Raw genomic sequence first — 19,516 nt, 5'->3', positions numbered from 1 at the left:
TTTCTAAAAGCTCAAATGCTAAAATGTCTGGAGTGAACAGCTAGAAGGATCTAGCCTGTTCCCCACCGCCAGGAAATCTGTCACTCAACGCTGAGATGTCACTCAACCACCTGATTTACACCACCCACCCATTCCCAACTCTAAGAGCAAAGTGTGCAAGAATATACCTAATTATCAAAATAATCGACTAGGAAACTTCTGGAAAATGATGCCTCAAATAGGAAATGGGAATTTTACCTAATTATAATGCTCTTAACACTTGAAACACACTGTTTGCCTAGCCATCTCCCTTGCCACATTCAAATCCCTCTAAAAAATCCTCACTTCCATCTACAAGTAATAAGGGGCAGAAACTGTAACAAAACTGAAAGGACTGGAAGTTAGGCATCAAGACTGCATGCGCTTGAGTTACCACATTATATTATTGTTGCCCTTGTTCTCTCCCCCACCACTTCTCTCACATTTGTCTTTACAAACATTTGTTGTGTTAAATTTACACTGTAAGCTCTTGAAGGAAAGGATTGTTTTTTAAAAAGTATTTACCACATATCTAGGCACTCTTAAAAAATCCAGTGTTGCTTCATATGACTTGCAGACAAAGGAAAATGCATTTGCCCATGCCCCCTTCCCGCAGAAAACTTTTGTAAAGTAGTAAAGATCACTGGATTTCCCCCATCCAATCCTCCAGCATGTTCCCAAATATTCTCCCCAACAACAAAATCAACCCAACACCCACACACTGCACTCACATCCAGGATTTGCACTCACAAGAATCCATCCTGTTTCTCTGCACCACCCACAAAACAGTACACAATAGTCACCTCTACACCATCACATAGAGTACCCTCTGCCTCCTCTCACACATTTTTTTCTAGGTAATGTGCTGACCTCCATGGTTATAGAGTGCCAAAACACACATTACTCATCTCCACCCAATACTACACAGCTCCATCCTATCCCCTGCCCAGAACCATCTGCATCCGGTTTCCAATGATTTAGCCCTTCTAGTAAGGGCAACACAGTGACCCTGTGGTAGGTTTGTTTGTTTTTTAAAAAAGACACTGGAGCCCAGGACTAACACAACACATCTGGACAAGTTTAATTTTCCTGCTTCAATTCTTCAGTCCATGCCTTATAAACACTGGGACTGACTGACACCTTTGTGAACTATAGACTTTAGAGAGAATCTTAAAGTTTAGAATATTGTATTTGGAGTTAAATTCAGATGAACTATTTAATAAGAATGTAGGTAATGACTTAATAATCAATTACTAATCAGCAATTAAAACCCAATTAAAAATAAAAGGTCCTAAAGATTTAGGGTCAAGAGGTACTCTTGTGCGTGACTAAAACCCAATTCAAGCAAATCAAAGATTTAATTCTGAAAAGCTGAATCATAAAAAAGCCACTTACTTGCTGGATCGTGGAACTACCATCTCTGATAAGGTTTCATATTGCTTAACCCAGTCATTGTAATTTGACCTACAGAATAAATAGGTTATAATTCAAGTTTAGTGCTACAACAATAAAGCCATGGTAAAAATCCAATGGGTCACAAGGAGCAGGCAGAGAACCCCTAAATATTAAGATACCCACAGGAGTATTTGAAAATTGTTTCATCCTCTTGCTAGTCAAGTTTCCCTCCTATCGTTGGAGGACACCAGAAAGTATTATGAAATAGGGAATTTGGCCCACTGTCCTATTTTTCAGGGTACTACATATTGCAAAGAAAACACTCAAATGAAAATTCAGATAAATTTAGGAGAAATAGTATCTGATCTTTAAACATATTATTTTTAAGTTTACGTGTATTGTATGAAGTCAGCTTTTTTTTTTTTAAGTGAAAGCCAACGTTTTTCTTAAAATCAGGCACAGCTACACAACGAAGTTAATAATTACATGTTTAACACTTCTCAGAGGATCTCCAAATGTCTGACAGACATTGTTCAATGAAGTCTCTGAACACTCCTATGAGATATTTACACCTCTTTTTAGGAGCTGGATAAATGTAAGTACAGAGATAAAGAACCAGCTTTTCAGAGACATTATGCACCCCAGTACTCAAAATTAGTATGATGGATTTGTGGGTATTTCACTCCTGTTTACAGGAATGGAACCCATCCCTACACAACCTGCCTAAAGTCCAAACAAGTCAAATGCAGGAGGAAAAATACAATCCATGAGTCTTTACTTTCACTCTTTTGCTACTGCCACTAGAATAGATAATATTGCCTTTCCCATGGTGTTACATTTAATTCTTACTGAATAGTGAACTACTATTTAGTAACGTTGTGCATATATATTGTAAATTAGAAGACCACCATCTACTCTCCGTCCCAAATGGATAGCCTGGTGACGTAAAGGCAGCACAACAAAATGCCTAGAGTTTCCTTAGTTTTTGATTCAAGAAATATTCAGCCTGCTATTTCTACCCTGTTCACTCTAAAAAAATAATAATAATAAAAAAAAGATTATTTGGGTTTCTAGGTTAGCACTTTTTAGCAGAGGGGGAGATTTTCAGTTTGAAGCTAATACTTGAAAAGTTATCTATACAGTACTCAGTATGTACCCGACAATTCCTCTTGACCGTCATGCCAGTCAGAGAATTCATTTAGAAGACTCAGTGAGATTACAAGAGTACTGAAAGGAATATTCTTTAAATTGCTAGAGGTTGCACACGATTCTAAAGGCAATGCTCAAGCTCTTTGAGAAGGTGGGATGAAGAAACTAAATAGAACCTTAATGTATTAAAATTAATGTATTTAAAAAAAAAAGCTTACGTTAAGTGGTACGAGCTAATACTGAAATTACCAGGCAAATCAGTGACTAGTTCTTTTAGGAAAATTAGGAAAGAAATCCTGGCTTTCATCCAGTATTTTGCTTGGATTTTATTATTTTATATGGACAACTTTTGTAACATTAAAAAGGGGCATCACCTTTCATACAAAACATTAAAGGCATAATTCCAAATTTTCTCCAGTGGAATTTGTGGATAGTGAGCACCCGCTATGTATGATAAAGCCATAAGATAGCAACAGTGAGAAAAAATCCACACACAAGGTTATTATGCCACAGGTGAGCATCTAAAAGTTTGGGTTATATTGTTTTCAGTCTCAAAATTGTCTAAAAGCCATACTATAAACAGTCCTTTCCTACCTCTAACAAAACATATTGTATAACTTACATTTTTGCTTGCATTTTGATTATATTTTTATTCAGAATTTGGTACCAGGAGACTACTTACTTTGGTACAACCACCACCAATGTAATTAAGTATTCTGAATCAAGTACAAAGTCCTCTTTCTTTACGATATCAGCCAGACTTCTAGTTAGCAAGCTTCCCCTGTAGAGGAACAAAAACTGCTATAGTAAGTGTATAGTTCAAATCTTAAACTTGGTCTGTATAAATTCTAGTGTTTGGTTAACAACATTTTAGTAAGTACTTCACTTAAGAACTAAATTACTAGTATGCAGAGTGCACTTACAAAAACTTCAGTTACAGAAAGAGTAGCAAGACAAGAGTTATCAGTGGTTCCACTGTCACTACTATAGCCTATGCGGCATGGCAGCAGCTGAGGCTCCTGACCAGTCCATATGTGGGATGTGGGGGTTTGCAATAAAAGTTTCTAAGTCAATTATGTGTTTTTAAGTCCCATTTTAAAAAATGACTTAAGAGGCAAAAGTACGAAGCTTAAATCACTTCTGAAAAAATGTATCCTTAGGGCTTGTATGTAGCCCATAGCCACTGGGCATACCCTCCCATAGTGCATACCTCCACACTGAAAACACCATAGTCTGGTTACATTAAGGACCTTTCACACACAGAGGGGAAGGACAGACTGTTACCCTCAGTTATTTAAAGTTATTCTGACTCCTTATTTTCATTAAGTTTTATCTTTACCCATCTAAGACATCGTGTCTACATTGCTTAACTAGTCTGGGTTTTTGGGGACAAGTTGCCTGTTACTGTTTGTACTTGAGGAATATATCAAGTTCAATATTAACTGGTTTCTTCAGACAACAATAATGAAAGGGGAAGCTTCCTCAAGAGAAGGTTAGGTAGATACTTAATTATAAGGAAACCAAAAGCAACAGAATCACATAATTAGTAGTGTTACTTAAGTAGAATACTGTTTGTGAATAACTATTGTGAAATAAAAAAAAAATAAAAAAATTTGCTATTTTAGGCCTGTTCACCTCAGTAAACCAGCTAAGTGTCATGACACACCAGAATTCTGAAACAGACACCTCTAAAATCTACCAAGCCAAAATGTAGTATATTCACATTACCAACACTTTGCAGTTAAACTGCCATTTTTTTGTGCTCTGTTAGCAAGGTCTAAAAATCACTTACGCATTCTTTCTTTCCAAGTTCTGAAGGTTGCCTTTCAGATTGTTATATGCTGATGCTCTTGATTTTAAGTCATTGTCAATCTGGGTTACTCCCTTTAAAAAACAAAATTCAGAAATCAAATTGTTCACTTTAAGTCTCATAAAAGGGTAAATTTAGCAAACAAATTATTTTTTTAAATTGCCTCTAAGAAAAAAAGTTTTATTTGTAAATAGTAATTTGACAAAACTGGAAAAACAAAGCACTGAACAAGTTGTATTGCTGCACAGTTCTGAAACTGGGAACACATTGCAAACATCTTTAAGGAAATCCAAAGTAATGTAGACTGGAACTTGCTGTTTATGAACCACAAGTTCTTTGCTGACATGCTGTTTGTTTTCAGAAGTGTCATGAAGTGATGCATATTTCACTCACCTCCCCCTTACCAAATAATATTTCATCTGTATTTTCATGTCAACTATCTTTACAAGATATTTAATTTATTCCAGAAACTTTCAGAGACTCCACAATCGAAACTGTTCATCCATTTTGCTTTGTGCTTCTATAGTGCATCACATGTCTAAAAACGCTTTACAAAATACAGTCGCAGAAACAGTTTACCACAACTCTTCTGCCATAAAACACTCTCATCCATTTAAGTGGAACTGACCAACTGCCAGTAGTGAACAGACTACTTTCTAACACATGATCTTCACTTGTATCATAAAAAAAAGTGAATTGTGAACATATTTCATCCCGTTCCCAATATATCCCCGTATACTCTTCTGTCCACTAATGGCAGCTCAAACATGTTGCCCTGTACACTTTTAACTTCCTCCCTCTTGACCTTGATTTCTAATCATATCATTATTCCTTCTATCAAGTCATTTCTTGGCCAAAAGATGTCACTGAGGCCAAGCATTTAGTATGTTTCAAAAAGGGAATGGACATTTACATGGATATCCAGACTTACACTAGTTAACAACAGTTTTTTAGGAAGCAATATAGAACTTCATGTTCAGGGTTTAAGCTAGTCTGTGTCAAGAAGAGACATGAATGTGGGCAGATTACACAACTTCTACCTAGTGTATGGTTTCTTATACCTTCCTGTGAAGATATGGCACTGGACACTGTCCGACAAGATACGAGACTAGAGGCGCTGAGTCTAAATCCAGTATGAAAATTCCTATGTTCCAATTGTAAATATTGTCATGTTTATATTACACCAGTGTTTTAAACTAAGCAGTTCCCTAACTGTACGCTTTGAAGGGAAGATGTAGCAAAGTTTGCATCAGAAAGTCACTTGCCAATTTCATTTACGAAGTTTTAGTCCTGTTTCATATCTTGGCATAACACCAAGCTATCTCTGCTGCAGGTCTGCAGCAGTTTGTTATAACTAAAAAGGAGGGGGTGAGGGAGGAAGGCCTGTTTCAGCATGTTTTTTTGAGAGTTTTCTTCATTTAGTAAAGAGTGCCATAGGATATTTTGGCTTGTGCTGAAATTGCACTGGGCCACGTCCAATGTAATTATTGCTGGTTAAAAATCAAAGCATTTCAAAATTAAAAATCATAGAGCCTGACTTATTTCATTAGCTACAGATAACTGGGTACGTCTTAACTCCTCTTTCTTTCCTCCAAGACTATTTTGTCCCCTTATTTATTCACTGTTTTGGGTCTTATTATTCCCAATTACATTAGCCTAGGTGCTAGTTTCAAATATAAGGCATCTTTGGCATTACATACAGATTCTCTGCCCATCTCAGGGCCATCTTGTTATAAGATTCTATTAAGGATCTATGTCTGTAACTAGAAGTCTAGTCTCTCAGAATTGCCAACTTGCTCCATGGCTACTCAAAGCCACGCATACCTGGTACTCCATCTTTAAGATTTAGAAAGTCATTGTGGACCTTTAATGATCTTTTGAGATTTTTGTCAAAGAGATGGTAAAATAGATATTCCCTTATCACATGGAATTTAGGAAGGCTCTACATGTTGGCCGTCTGTTAAGCATATGGATTTAAAAATATTTAGTTCTTCAAGTGCCTAAAAGGACTTAGTACAGTGTACCTCTCTAGTCTTATAATTAAACCTAAAATCTTCCTGTACTGCTTCTATCTCAAGTATCTAGGAACATATACATTACACAATATATGAATGCCTCATTAATAGGTAGTGCCTTTATTTGGGCCTATGTTGTTGCCAGAGGGTTTTTCTGTTCTGATCCAAGGCACTGGAACATCCTACCAGCAGCCAAGGGAACAAAATAAAATAAAATAAAATCACTGGTTCTATTCTATTCTTTTTTTTTTTTTTGGTAATATATAAACACAATGGAATAGCTCTTAAGTGCTATGTCTTTATTTGCATGGTGGCTGAAACAGTACACAGCATAAAAAAACTGCTTGTAGTTGTAATCTAACAACTTTCTCTTAAGGTCTGAGATTGGAAACTGAAACCCCAGAAGCCTTTCATTTAATATGGTACGGTTACCAACTTGATTTTAAGAGGACAGTATTACATCAGCCATAAAAATCTGAAAAAGCAGAGGTGAGAAGTTGGTTTGTTTTTTTAACAGCTCGTGAGACGTGGTATCTGCAATTACTAGTGACCTTTGAGTAACATGGTCTTTAAACATAGACCTGCTAAAAACATTCCAAACACATTTCACTTGGCAGAGCTAATGCATCTACATTACCATTCAGAGAGAAAAATATTTTACATTAAATGCCCTTCTTGTAGAATCATTTTTAACAGCTAGAAGCCAATGTGACCTTTGCTTAGGAAGACAGCCATTAACGATGATCAGCCAAGGATGTTAGTGTATTTGGCATTTTTCCTGGATCTGCTGGGATTTCTAGGCATAAACCTCCTCCCCTCCCCTCCACCAAGCCTTTCCTGTGATTTCATGAGGGAACAATACTGTACAGCTAATTGTGCATCATTTAAGAAAAACTGATAGAAGAAAGAAGAAAAAACTCAAATGATGTTGAGATTGACTTTGTCTCAAGACAGCTTGAATTCATTTAAGAGCTCTTCCCAACCTCTCTCAAAAAATCTGAAATAGTTTTGACACAACCAGTTGTCTGTTTACACAAGGCTGTTCAGTAACAAGGAACATCAACAGCTGCATGGCGAACCATTCATACTTTTATCACCAGCTATTTCATATGATGTTTTTCATAGCCATAGATTTTATAAGCAATAACTAATCTGATACTTAGACTACAGCCCAACTAGAATTTACAAAAATGACTGCCAATTTTGCTTCCAGTTAAATTTAAAATATTACTGTATTACCAAAGTGGCAGAAATATCCAATAACTACAAACATCATTGTCCTTTTAAGCTACAATTCTTAAATTAGATAAAAATGCATAGCAAGTCCCAAGAGCCACTGCATTGTAACTGGGGGGTAATTAACACATAATCTCAATGAAACAATGTCACAGAATAATGGTCTTCCACTGCCACAGAAAGGCAAAGGCTAACTAACTCAAGATACTGTCAAAAGAAAACACTGATTTTATAACAGTTCTATTAAAGGGGTTCTTTCTATTAAAAAGGTAGAAAACGTAGACTTAACCATTTAAAATTATAGCTGGGGGCACAGTAGAATGGTATCTTGTCACTGACAGTTATGTGCTGTATTCTGAATGGATCACAGAACTTTTGAATGCCAAGGCTAGTTAGTTTGATAAGCACACTAATAGTGGCAATCTTCTGACATGTGTGCTTATAGTTGGATTTCACTGGTATTCAATGAAGAGTGAATAGTGGAAATGGCTGCTGCCACAAGGCAACAATCATTTTAGCTAAACTAAGGAGGAAAGAGGAGCTTGTAACCATGTGACAACTGAAACTACATGTTCAAGTCTCTTCAATATTTCCAGCAACCCCCTTACATCACGCTTTTCACTTCCTGAAACACTCCACCTCAGCTGGCAGCAGGCCTTCCAAGTTATTTAGACTCAGATTTGCTCAATATCAGAATCAAATTCAGGGGTGCAAGAGCTAAGGATGCTCGGGGTGCGCAGCAACCCCTGGCTTGACATAGTTTCCATCATATACAGGATTTACAGTTTTGTTCAATGGTCTTCAGCACTCCCTCTATAAAAATTGTTCCAATGCCACTGCTGCTAACATATCTATACCACTGTCATTACCATGGTATGAGAGAGATTGTTATTTAGCAACTACATTAACCAAAAATGGATTTGTATATAAATAGTTAGGGACTACAATAAGCTATGAATACCATTCAGTTCTTGAATATCAAGTCAGTGATGTCTGAGCAATGGGACCTCATGTTAATATAAAGATTATATCCAGGCCCCTCACCCGACTCCTAACCTACCCTGAGATAACAAAACTGAATCCCACAGCAAAATTAATGATTCTACTGCCATAAATATCCTTCATTCCCATTCTTCTCCCCCCATTAAAAAAAATAGAGGTATGCCTCAGAGTCAAACTCACTGATATAAACTTCGTTCATTATTTTTTACCATCACTGCTTCCAAGGTTAGGTTTTTTAGTTACTGGCAATAGGTGCCCCGGACCCAGTCTCAGCTCCTAGGATTATGTCTGGGGACTCAGCTCAGACCCTTTTTCTCCCTATGTGCCAGAGAACATGAGAGCTTGTAGTCAGCTTCAGCTGCTTATCTCACTGGCTCCCCAGGCCTCAGCTGCTGAGCTGGTCTTCAGGTTGCCTAATTTGCCAGCCTACACTTCCGTTTCCTTTGCTCCCTGGCTGTGGGCTGGACTTGGACTCTTTCTTAAGTCCCTGCTCCATGACTCCATGGAACAGTGAAGGAAACATGCATTGTGATCAAATTAATTCCCTCTTGCGGGGAAAGCTTCAGAGTTTTTTAGGACATTAATATGGTAAACGAGAACAACCAGAGTTGTATTTAATGCAAAAGGTATTTTGGAAGTGATATAAAAGCCTCATGCCTCAGGGTTTAAGCTAATCTTTAACTATTGGGAATCAGCAAGAGACTTTCACATGGAGCAGATTATACTACAACTGCCTACAGTGAGGTTTCACGCATCTGGCGCTGGCCTTTCTCAGACAGGAGATTGGCTAGATCAGGAGTGGGCAAACTTTTTGGCCCAAGGGCCATATCAGGGTTGCAAAACTGTATGGAGGGCCAGGTAGGGAGTCTGTGCCTCCCCAAACAGCCTGGCTCCCATCCCCATCTGCCCCCTCCCATGTCCTGCTCCGATTGCCCCCCTCAGAACCTGACCCATCCAACCCCCTACTCTTTATCCCCTGACCACCCCCTTCCATGATTCCCCATCCCTAACCACCCCCCAGGAACCCCATCCCCTAGCCAACCCCCTGCTCCCAATCCCAACCCCTATCCACACCCCCGCCCCCTGACAGGCCCCCTGGGACTCCACGCCTATCCAACCGCTGCCCTCGTTCCCTGACCACCACCCCCAGAACCTCCATCCCATCCAACTGCCCTCTGCTCCCTGTCCCCTGACTGCCCCCCAGACCTCCCGCTCCCTTATCATGCTGGAGCCAGCACACCGCCGCACTGCCTGGCAGGAGCGGCAGGCCAGAACACTGGTGGTGCGGCATGCTGAGGCTGCAGGGGTGGGAGGACAGCAGGGGAGGGGCCAGGAGCTAACCTCCCCGGCCGGGAGCTCAGAGGCTGGGCAGGAGTCAGTCCCATGGGCCAGAGTTTGCCCACCTCTAGGCTAGACGAAACATGCTGTGATCTAGTACGGCAATTCCTGTGCAGTAAGAGGCAGCTGTAGGCAGGTCCTGGAAGGGTAAGGCAACAGACAGAAAAAAGATGTCTGGTCCTGGGTGCAGCAAAATGGCAAGATTTCATGCCATCTTGAAAATTCCCAGGTATGCAGTTGCAAAATTGCAAAGTGCATGGAGCCTGGATTGAGATCAATGTGACTGGTCATCCCTCAGGGCTATTGTTTCAGGTTCTCTACAGACTCAAACAGATGTTGCTATCAGTTTACATTGTTCAGTTCAGGTTCTCTGTAACTCTCAATGGGTAGAAATGGCTTTAAAAAAATAAAAATAATCAAAAGTAAGGTTCTGATGCAGAGTTTTTTGGCAAGTGGGCAAGAGTTTTAGCAACTTCCAAGGCTAGAAGGGTGGGGGAGAGAAATCATGGAGTACACTACCTTGCTTAGGTCTGAGCTATCCAAAATGCAATCATTAGTCTGGTAAACCCAGGGTTGTCAGTTCAGTCCTTGAGGGGGCTGTTTAGGGAATCTGGGGCAAAAATCTGTCTGGGGATTGGCCCTGCTTTGAGCAGGGGGTTGGACTAGATGACCTCCTGAGGTTCCCTTCCAACCCTGATATTCTATGATTCTATGAAATTACACTTACGTTTGTGTAGCTCGCTAAGTGATTTCCATCTTCCACCTCGGGACAGATACAATACTATAACTAGGATTGTTTCTATATCTAATTTCCATTGCAGGACTAATGATGAGAGAAGGCATAGTGGCAAAATCTTCTGGTTCTGTTAAAGTACGGAGTACTTGGACAAGTAACAGATTTCAGAGAGTTCATTTCCTCAAGTTTCGGCTTAATAAGACACCTCACAAATCTACCAGTGAAGTTACTGTAAAGCTTTTTCCAGAGTTTAAAATCTAGGAGTGGATAAACATTTTACAACTATAGCTGCCAGAAACAATTCTCTTCATTTCTTCTTCTTTCCTTCAAGCTTACAAAGAATTCATGACCTTACATAGTTTCACATTTTAACACAAATACACTGCACATATGAAATATTAAGGTCATGCATTTTTTTTAATCAAAGCCAGAAGTCAGCCTTCATACTTCCAGCGGGGATAAAGTACTGCAGACACAAAATACATGAAAGTTTAATTACCACACCTAGGAACACAGATGATTATTGATTTAAAAAAGTGACCTTAAGCTATTTATCTAATTTAAGAAATGACAGTTACTATATCTTGAACTTAGTCTTCCGTAACAGTGCATCAAACTAAGTGTCAGTTACAATCTGGATCAGCTACATGGTGTATACCGCTATAACAAACTTAGCAAGAAGCTCAAACCAGAAGATCTTAGGATGTGATCTGCAAATAGTTGAGGCATGCACCAGGGCCGCTCAGAGGGGGGGCAAGTGGGGCAATTTGCCCCAGGCCCTGTAGGGGCCCCCCCGAGAGTTTTTCGGGGCCCCTGGAGCGGGGTCCTTCACTTGCTCTGGGGGCCCCACAAAACCCTTGTGGGGCCCCGGGCCTTCTTCCACTCTGGGTCTTTGGTGGTAATTTGGAGGCAGGGGGGTCCTTCTGCTCCAGGACCCGCCGCCAAAGTACCCCGAAGACCCATGGCAGGGGGTCCTTCCGCCCCGGGACCCGCCGCTGAAGTGCCGGGTCTTCGGCGGTGCGGAACCCCGCCGTGGGTCTTCAGGGCACTTCGGCAGCGGGTCCCGGAGCAGAAGGACTCCCCGCTGCTGAATTACCACCGAAGCGGGGGCCCCCTGCCACCAAGGACCCCAGGCCCCCTGAATCCTCTGGGCAGCCCTGGCATGCACCATAATTGCAGAGCTCATGTCAGCCTTCTGACACTGAGTCTTCCTTTTACCTGCAACCTACTTCATGATTCTTTTATGGGTTTCCAGAGAATTTTGACCAACTGAACTAAAGAAGGTACTTTTATGCGCCTTGCACAGCTGCTTTGTTGTTTTCTGGATTTTCTTTTGTGCAAATTCCATCATTAGCCGGTTCACACACCACACAGGAGAACAGAAACAAACTGTAAAGTACCCTGGCGCTATTAACACAGTGGAAGAAGATACTGAAATCTCTTGTTGCTTTAACACAAGAAGCAACAACTCAAGGGGTCATATCTGCCCTAACCTGTGTAATACCACTGAAATCCATGAGATTATACACAGTGAGAGAACAGATTTTGGTTTAGGAAGAAAAAGAGCACAGATACCAAATGAAAGACACAACCAACCAGCCAAACCCATAGCATAGAAGCAAGTTTTGTTTACATATGAAATAAATATTGTATGTTTTGCTGTAGCCAAAGACTACAGTTGTCATAGAACTGGTGATAGGTGGCGGTGAGGTGACCCTTGAGAAAAATCTCTTGTTTCATAGGTAGTCTAGAGTAGAAACAATTGAGAATCATTGTCAAACTAAGTTCTTGTATCAAAGATGAAAGCAACACAATACATATGTAGTTTGAATTATATGTCATCTTACCTTTGCAATTATTTCTGAAATATTCTTCAGGGACTGTTTGATTGGATACTTGGCCATATCCCACTGGAACCTTGTTATATAGGTAACCAAGTCAACTAAAAATGTGAAGGAACAAATGTGTTAAGTTTGGTAATAAAAGATAACAGACTTGAATACTTTACTTGTTTGCTACAGTATTGTTTATGCTGCCATGAAAGATACTGAGAAAGACTGTAAACTTTCAAAAATATTAGCCCTGTTACTAAGGCTGTCTAAACTACCACTTTCAGCACTAAAACTTTAGTTGTTCAGGGGTGCAAAACACAGCCCCGGGCAACAAAAAAGTTAGTGCTGAAAAGCGCCAGCATGCTGCCAGTGATAAAGCTACCACTCCTCATAGGGGGGCAGGGGGAAAGAGGAGGTGTTTTAAAATGGCCGGGAGAGCTCTCCCCCGGCGATAAAGCATGACTACACTGCCCACGTCACAGTGCTGCTGTGGTCACGTTGTAACATGGGAACTGTAGACATACCCTTAGACTTATGGTATTAGAATGTCTGAAGCTAAGAAGTTATAGGTGCATTAGTTGGGATTCTTGCCTTCAGATATTGACTTCTGTGGACCTTTAAAATTGAAGAAATGTTAACCTGGAGAACATGCTAATCATGTCTCTTGAGAAGCAGCAAAGTGATGAAGACAAAAATACTATGTCTGCCTACCACCTATGGCAGGGTGGCCCAACTGCAGCTCACGAGCCAGATGCAGCTCTTTTATAGTTAAAGTGTGGCTCACTGAGCCCCTCCCCACCATTCTCCATCTGCCAGACTGGGGCGGGGGGCTTGGGGTTTCCACCCAGTGGCAAGGTGGTGGGACTAGGGGCTTCTGCCCTGCTGGGGCTCCAGAAGGAGCAGGGCTGAAGCCCTGAGCCCCGGCAGGCGTACCCAGCTCTCAGACCTCTGAAGATTATTGTATGCAGCTCAAAGTGTCAGTAAGTTTGGCCACCCCTGACCTATGGCATTCAAGTCTTGATCTGCACAAAGCTGTTTTTGAATTTCAAAGTTAATTTGGCTCTCAGACAGAGTAGCAGCTTCATGCATAGGTGCTAGGCGCAGTTTATGTATAAATATGTATGTATCAGATTGCTTTTTTTGTTGAACACTACTTCAGCAGTTATTTTAACTGAATTCTTGTATCTCTCTTTTATATCAATAGCAAGCAATAAAAAATGGAGTTTAAATTTGCCAGATTACTTGGCGACAGAATGCTGACCTGAGGGATCAGTGCTGTGTTCCACCATAGCCAGTCGTCTGTTTCTAAGAGATAACTAGCTTGGTAAAATGTCACTTGACAACTTGGGGGGAGGCAGAGATTCTCAGCTAGCTTATCTGAAGAACTTAGTAGGTAAAATTTGGGCACCCTTTTATATTAACATAATTTATTGATGGAGTATTGGATCCCAAACAAAATCTTTAAAAATGTATAAAAGAAAAAAAATTGGAGTTCAAACTGGTGGAGCTATAAAACCACAGTACCCGAAAGGAACCCAAGGCTTTTCTTGAAAGTGGACATTTACCATACAGATCTGTACCTATATTTTCTATCCACAATTGGAAGCATCATCCCCTCCAATACAAGTGACTTAAGCAACAGACAGATGAAAACATTTTCATGTTTAAACTAAGTTCTCAGTCTTATTCTTTACATGATCTGTTAAGTTGGTAGGGGGAAAAGCAAAAAATCCTGAACCATTGGAGAGAATAAAGTTAACACTTTACCTCCATTAGCCAACAGATTTTCCTGAACTTTATCTTTACTGTCTTCCAGAACATCAGCCATATATTGGGCCACCTTCTTGACCACGCTGGAGAACCAAGATAGAGCAACAAAACATGAACTGCTTTGAGGATGAAGAAAGCACTGTCATCTTATAAGAGAATCTCTTACATTAGTTCCTCTGAGTCAAAGACAATTTGGCCCAATCTTTCTTAATACTGTTTTCCAAACAGTTTCAGATCAATTACATCAAACTTAATTTTTAAGTTGCATTCCTGGAAGCCTCACCTTACAGAATTTTTGCATTTACAGGAAGCCATCTCCCCAACAGCTGCAGACATATCGCTTTTGTTTTTTAGGCTTTCCTAGGTGCCTGTCATTGTGATGTGACTATCTTCCAGAGTTCCAGGGTATTAAATGCCCAAACCCTGTTTATATTCAGTGGGATTTGGGTGCCTGTCTCACTTGGCTCTTCTGAAAAATCCAAGCCCAGTTTTCCAAACACCCTTTGAGGTTGGGAGCATAATTATCCCTATTTAACACAAAGGAAACTGAGACACAGACTGATTAAAGCCATGTCTACTATGTTGCTGTAACTCCGTAGCATAGACACAGGTTACAGTGACAGAAGGGGTTTTTCTATTGCTATCAGAACTCCATCTCCCTGAGCATAACTATGGAGCTAAGGGGTGTGGCTTTTTATACACCTAAGCACTGTAGATATCCTGACCTAAATATTAAGTGTAGACCAAAGTGTTAAGTGAGTTACCAAAGGCACAAAGACAGACTGCGGATGAGCCAGCAAGAGAACCCAAATCTCCTGAATAATAGTCCAGTGCCTTAAACACAAGACCATCCTTCCTGTCTAAGAAAGTAGAATGCTCTTTTAAAAGTATTTCAATCATTTACATGTATAAACCTAAAAGATTACTTGCTTTCTGTTTGAAAGCTTTATAACAAAGTTATCCCACTGTTAATCATTTCGCCTTCTCTCCCTCTAATACTCAGACAGTTAAGAATATGTCAAACTATTAACTGACAATTTTAGACTTGGATAAGACAACGATCACCTCTATTGAATGCCTTACTATGTCTGTATCAGTAAGACACATGCTGGTTTAGCAAGGACACTGTGAACATAATGCTCTGAAAGGAAAAGGAGTTCTGCTTATTTAGCTCTTCGTTTTAAAAAAGCAGTTATGTTGCCCAGGCTACAGATACTTTCCCCACACACAAACCTCCTCAGACTTCAATGGACAAACTCATGTAAGGCTATACCTAGCAATCTGTACAATAAACTACCACAAGCAATTAACTGCAGATTTGCTAAGGAAAACGTCAGCACCGCTACTAGTTGGTCATTTGATTGGCTGAGCTTGAAGGCCTTACTCAAGGACATTTGTTTTTCATGCAGTAACTTTTGAACGTCACATCCAATCAATTCCAAAATTTCAGGGAATGTTCTAGGCATCAGTGGCCAGAATCCTACTGATTTAGGAGAAAATTAGAAAACCAAAAGGGGAAAAGTGGGAGGACACAAGAATGGCCATACATGGTCAACCCAAAGGTCCATCTAGCCTAGTATCCTGTCTTCTGACAGTGGCCAATGTCAGATGCCCAAGAAGGAATGAACAGAACAGGTAATCATCATCGTCAAGTGATCCAGACCGTTGCCCATTCCCAGTTTCTGGCACATGAAGCTCCTGCCACCTGATTAACACAGTCACAGTTTCAAGCACCTCTACACCTGTCCACAAGTCAAGCATTCATTAATGCCTTCCATCATAACTATAGCTCATCTTATCTCTGCTTATCCTCCCAACAGTTTAACTTGTTGGCACTCTGAATAACCCATCTTCCAGACAGAAAGAATAATGCTGAATAATGTCGGTGCCGGGGCAGAGGCATGGTGCTTGAGGAGACGCTTGGTTTCGAGTTCCATGCCAGTGAACTTGGTGCCATAGAGGAGGCATGTCTTTGTCTGTGCCTTGACTCAGTCTCCTTCGCTTGGACCTCAGGGGTGCCGGAGGTGCCTGGAGCGTCATAGATGCTCACCCAAGCATATGTCGGCATCCAGGGCAGCGACCTGGCAGGAGATCGCCTTTGTTTTCTAGGTGCTCTCTATGGAGAAGTCTGAGCCCTCTTTTTTGGTTTTTCAGAGGGTATGTCTCCTTTCCCATTTGGAAGAGCCCCCAGAGAGACAGTCTGCTTGTCCAACTCTCGTTGGAGGGATTTATCCATTAAAATCATTTTTAGCCGGAGATCCCTGTTGCATTGGGCTCTGGCTTTCAAATTGCTGCAGTGGGAGCATTTGGGGGGGATATGCCCTTCACTCAGGCAGCATACACACAACAAGTGCTCATCTGAAACGGCCATAGCTTCACATAGGCATCTTAACAGGTAACTGTCCCCTGAGGGGAGGTAGCTAACGAAATAAAATTTACTAGGGAGAAAAAAAAAAGTTAACACTAACTTTCTAACTAACTATCTAATTAAACAATTCTTCTAACGGTTTTAGGGAAGAGTGCTAACACTGCCCCAGAGCTCTGTCTTCAGCCGAGGACATTTGAGACGGAACTGGAGGGCTCAGGTCATGCACTTGCTACATGTGGCACCAATGGCATGTGCAAGACACCTACTGTGCACATGCAACCCGTGTGGAAACTGCTACTGTAAATCCCTGATCAACGGCGCCGGGATGCACCAACACCTGAAGTGGAGCACCCACACTCAAAGAAGACAGTATTCAAAGAAGAATTATAGCATTTAATGGAAAGAGATCCTCTAATCTCTTCCTTTTCTCCCCCACCTAAAGAAAGACCAAACCCCTGCCCTGGAAGATAATAAGTCTTTTTTGGAATCGGTAAACTCCATACCAGACAACCTTTTAGAATAGTGAAGATGCATTCCTGTTGAAACAATGGCCCTGCAGCAAGATTAATTTCTTTGTAATCCTATATACTTAACCTCAGAGTTGACTAAGAAGGTATTAACTACTCCTGGGGGAATTCTGCATCACTGTGTGATGCAGAAACATCCCCCCCCTTCCCTCCCCAGATTCCCTATGCCTCCCCCCTGACTAGTGCTCACTCATCCTTCCCCAACAGCATGGAACCATCTCTTAGGGCACCCAGAGCAACCATGGGAATGAAGTCACTGTACGGGGGTGTGGGGGAGGGAGAGGAATCTGAGGATGCTCCGGCCACCCAGAGATGATAGTTCTGGCTGGGGGGGGGGGGAAGAGAAGAGAAATGACAACAGAAAGAATTCCCTCCCCGCTACATGGAGCAGCCAGGGCTGGGTCAAATTCCCTCTCCCCCAGAAACCTCACACACATGCACACTGCAGGAAGCTCTGCACTGCAGGGCGGGCTTGGTGGGGGGGTCTGGGGGTAAGACTCAGTATAGGGAAGCAGGGGTCCAGTTGCATTGGTGTCAGGTGGCTGGGAGAGCAGCTCCCCATACAGTGACCCTTTCCCCCCACTTCCTGGCCCCATCGTTCCTCAGCCACTGGGGGAGGGGTCACTGTATGGGGAGTTGCTCCTCCTGTCCACCCAAACCCTGTGCATCTGGACCCCCACCCACACCAACCGCCCATCCCCCATTTCCCCACTGAGAAGTTATGAACTTTTGCTCTGCGTGTGCGCGCACACGCGCGGGTGCGTGTGAAATATGTTGTGAGGTTGGGAACACCCACAACCAGCCTTTCAGGTTCAACAATGGAGGAGCCAGACTTGCTGATGGCCCATTAAAGGGAATCCACACTCCCAAGGATTATCCCGGGGAACTGTACACAATGGAGACTTCTCAGAGATAGCACACAGACAATGAAGACTGCATGACCCACGTCATAGCAAGGATCTTTCCAGCAAGCTGGAAGAAGCTATAAAAGGAGAGCTCACATCCCCCCACAACTCAACACCTGAAAAAATGTCTGGTGGACAAACACTTTGAACTGGGGAAAATGGTCCTGGGCTGGAGGAGAATTCCAGCCTGTGTACAGAAGATCTGTAACCTGCTTATATGATCAGGGTGAGACACTGCTTGATTCAAATCTTGTTTAATTTATAGAACTTACATTGTGCACTTCTTTTAATTTTCTTTGGTAACCATCGCTATCCTTTATTCCTACCACTTATAACAGCTTAAAATCTATCTTCCCATAGTTAATAAACCTGTTTCATATTTTACCTAAAACAATGTATTGTGCTTGAAGTGCTGGGGAAACCTCTGCTCCGTGTACAAAAGCTAGTGCAGGTCCTCTCCACATTGAGGAAGTGGTGGACTAGGTAATAAACTTATACTGGTCAGGCTTTTGACAATGGCAGAATGGTACCTCCCTGGGGTCCTAGGCTAAGGAGCTGGAGGAATTGGATGGAGTCTCTCCATTGTTAATTCATGAGTGGCTGGGAGAAGCGTTTATGTAACTCAGCTGGGTGCATCCCTATGTGGAGGTCACACAGACAGTATCTGGAAAGGTCTGTAGCTTGTCATAGCATAATAGTGTGAGAGGGAGCCCAGGCTGGTAAGCCAGCGGGCTCAGCAGTACTCCAGTTCCACTTGCACCACAGGAAAACCCATCATACTCACCATCATTTCCTATGATTCTTAAGCCAAGATCTGAACACATTTCTCCGGAATCTGGCAGCATGCAGTACTACCACAAAGAACCATTTATTTTTCTTTAATTAATGAAGGTAATCTTAAGCATGTTTAGATCTCTCTTTTTATAAAAAGTATGGGTACTATTAAACAATATTCAGGTCAATCTGCTGAAAGGTTGACATGAAGCCTGAACATCAATATACAATTATACTATACACACACACACACACACACACATATATATATATATAGTTATATTACCCCTCCACAAATGCATCCAACTTAGCCAACTCATCTGACAAACCAACTAAAATATCCAGTGTGCCAACCTAGAAGAGAAAAAAGAATGGAAGTTTATTAATGGATTTTAGGTTCAAGTCAAGTCTTAGAGACCAAGCACTTAACCGCCAAACAAAAAAAGCTTTACACTGGGGACCGGCAACCTTTGGCACGTGGCCCATCAGGGAGATCCACTGGCACTGGATTATACCAAATATTTTGGGTGCTAGTTATTTGATGTTTAAGTCACAGGAAGGTCTTGGAACCTCATAGATGGTTAGGCTTTCTCAAATATATAGACAAAAATTGAAGGGGTTGGGGTTTTTTTTGTAAACAT

General features: G+C 41.4%; 1 protein-coding gene across 4 annotated transcripts in view; it reads right to left on the bottom strand.

The window, feature by feature from the left end:
- Nucleotides 1-19,516, bottom strand: part of ATP6V1C1 (ATPase H+ transporting V1 subunit C1) — a 42,152-nt gene that overhangs the window by 6,383 nt on the left and 16,253 nt on the right. For 3 of the 4 annotated variants that reach the window (XM_050941108.1, XM_050941109.1, XM_050941110.1), the window contains 6 exons: nucleotides 19,162-19,229; nucleotides 14,299-14,384; nucleotides 12,547-12,641; nucleotides 4,355-4,446; nucleotides 3,245-3,343; nucleotides 1,414-1,482 (listed from right to left, as the gene is read on the bottom strand). In XM_050941108.1, the coding sequence (XP_050797065.1) occupies nucleotides 1,414-1,482; nucleotides 3,245-3,343; nucleotides 4,355-4,446; nucleotides 12,547-12,641; nucleotides 14,299-14,384; nucleotides 19,162-19,229 (509 nt within the window). The remainder of the gene's footprint in view (nucleotides 1-1,413; nucleotides 1,483-3,244; nucleotides 3,344-4,354; nucleotides 4,447-12,546; nucleotides 12,642-14,298; nucleotides 14,385-19,161; nucleotides 19,230-19,516) is intronic. The other variant, XM_050941111.1, reaches the window with a different exon arrangement.

This window comes from Gopherus flavomarginatus, chromosome 2 (assembly GCF_025201925.1).
Source record: "Gopherus flavomarginatus isolate rGopFla2 chromosome 2, rGopFla2.mat.asm, whole genome shotgun sequence".
Taxonomy (NCBI): Eukaryota; Metazoa; Chordata; order Testudines; family Testudinidae; genus Gopherus; species Gopherus flavomarginatus.
This window is presented reverse-complemented; position numbering and strand designations above follow the sequence as displayed.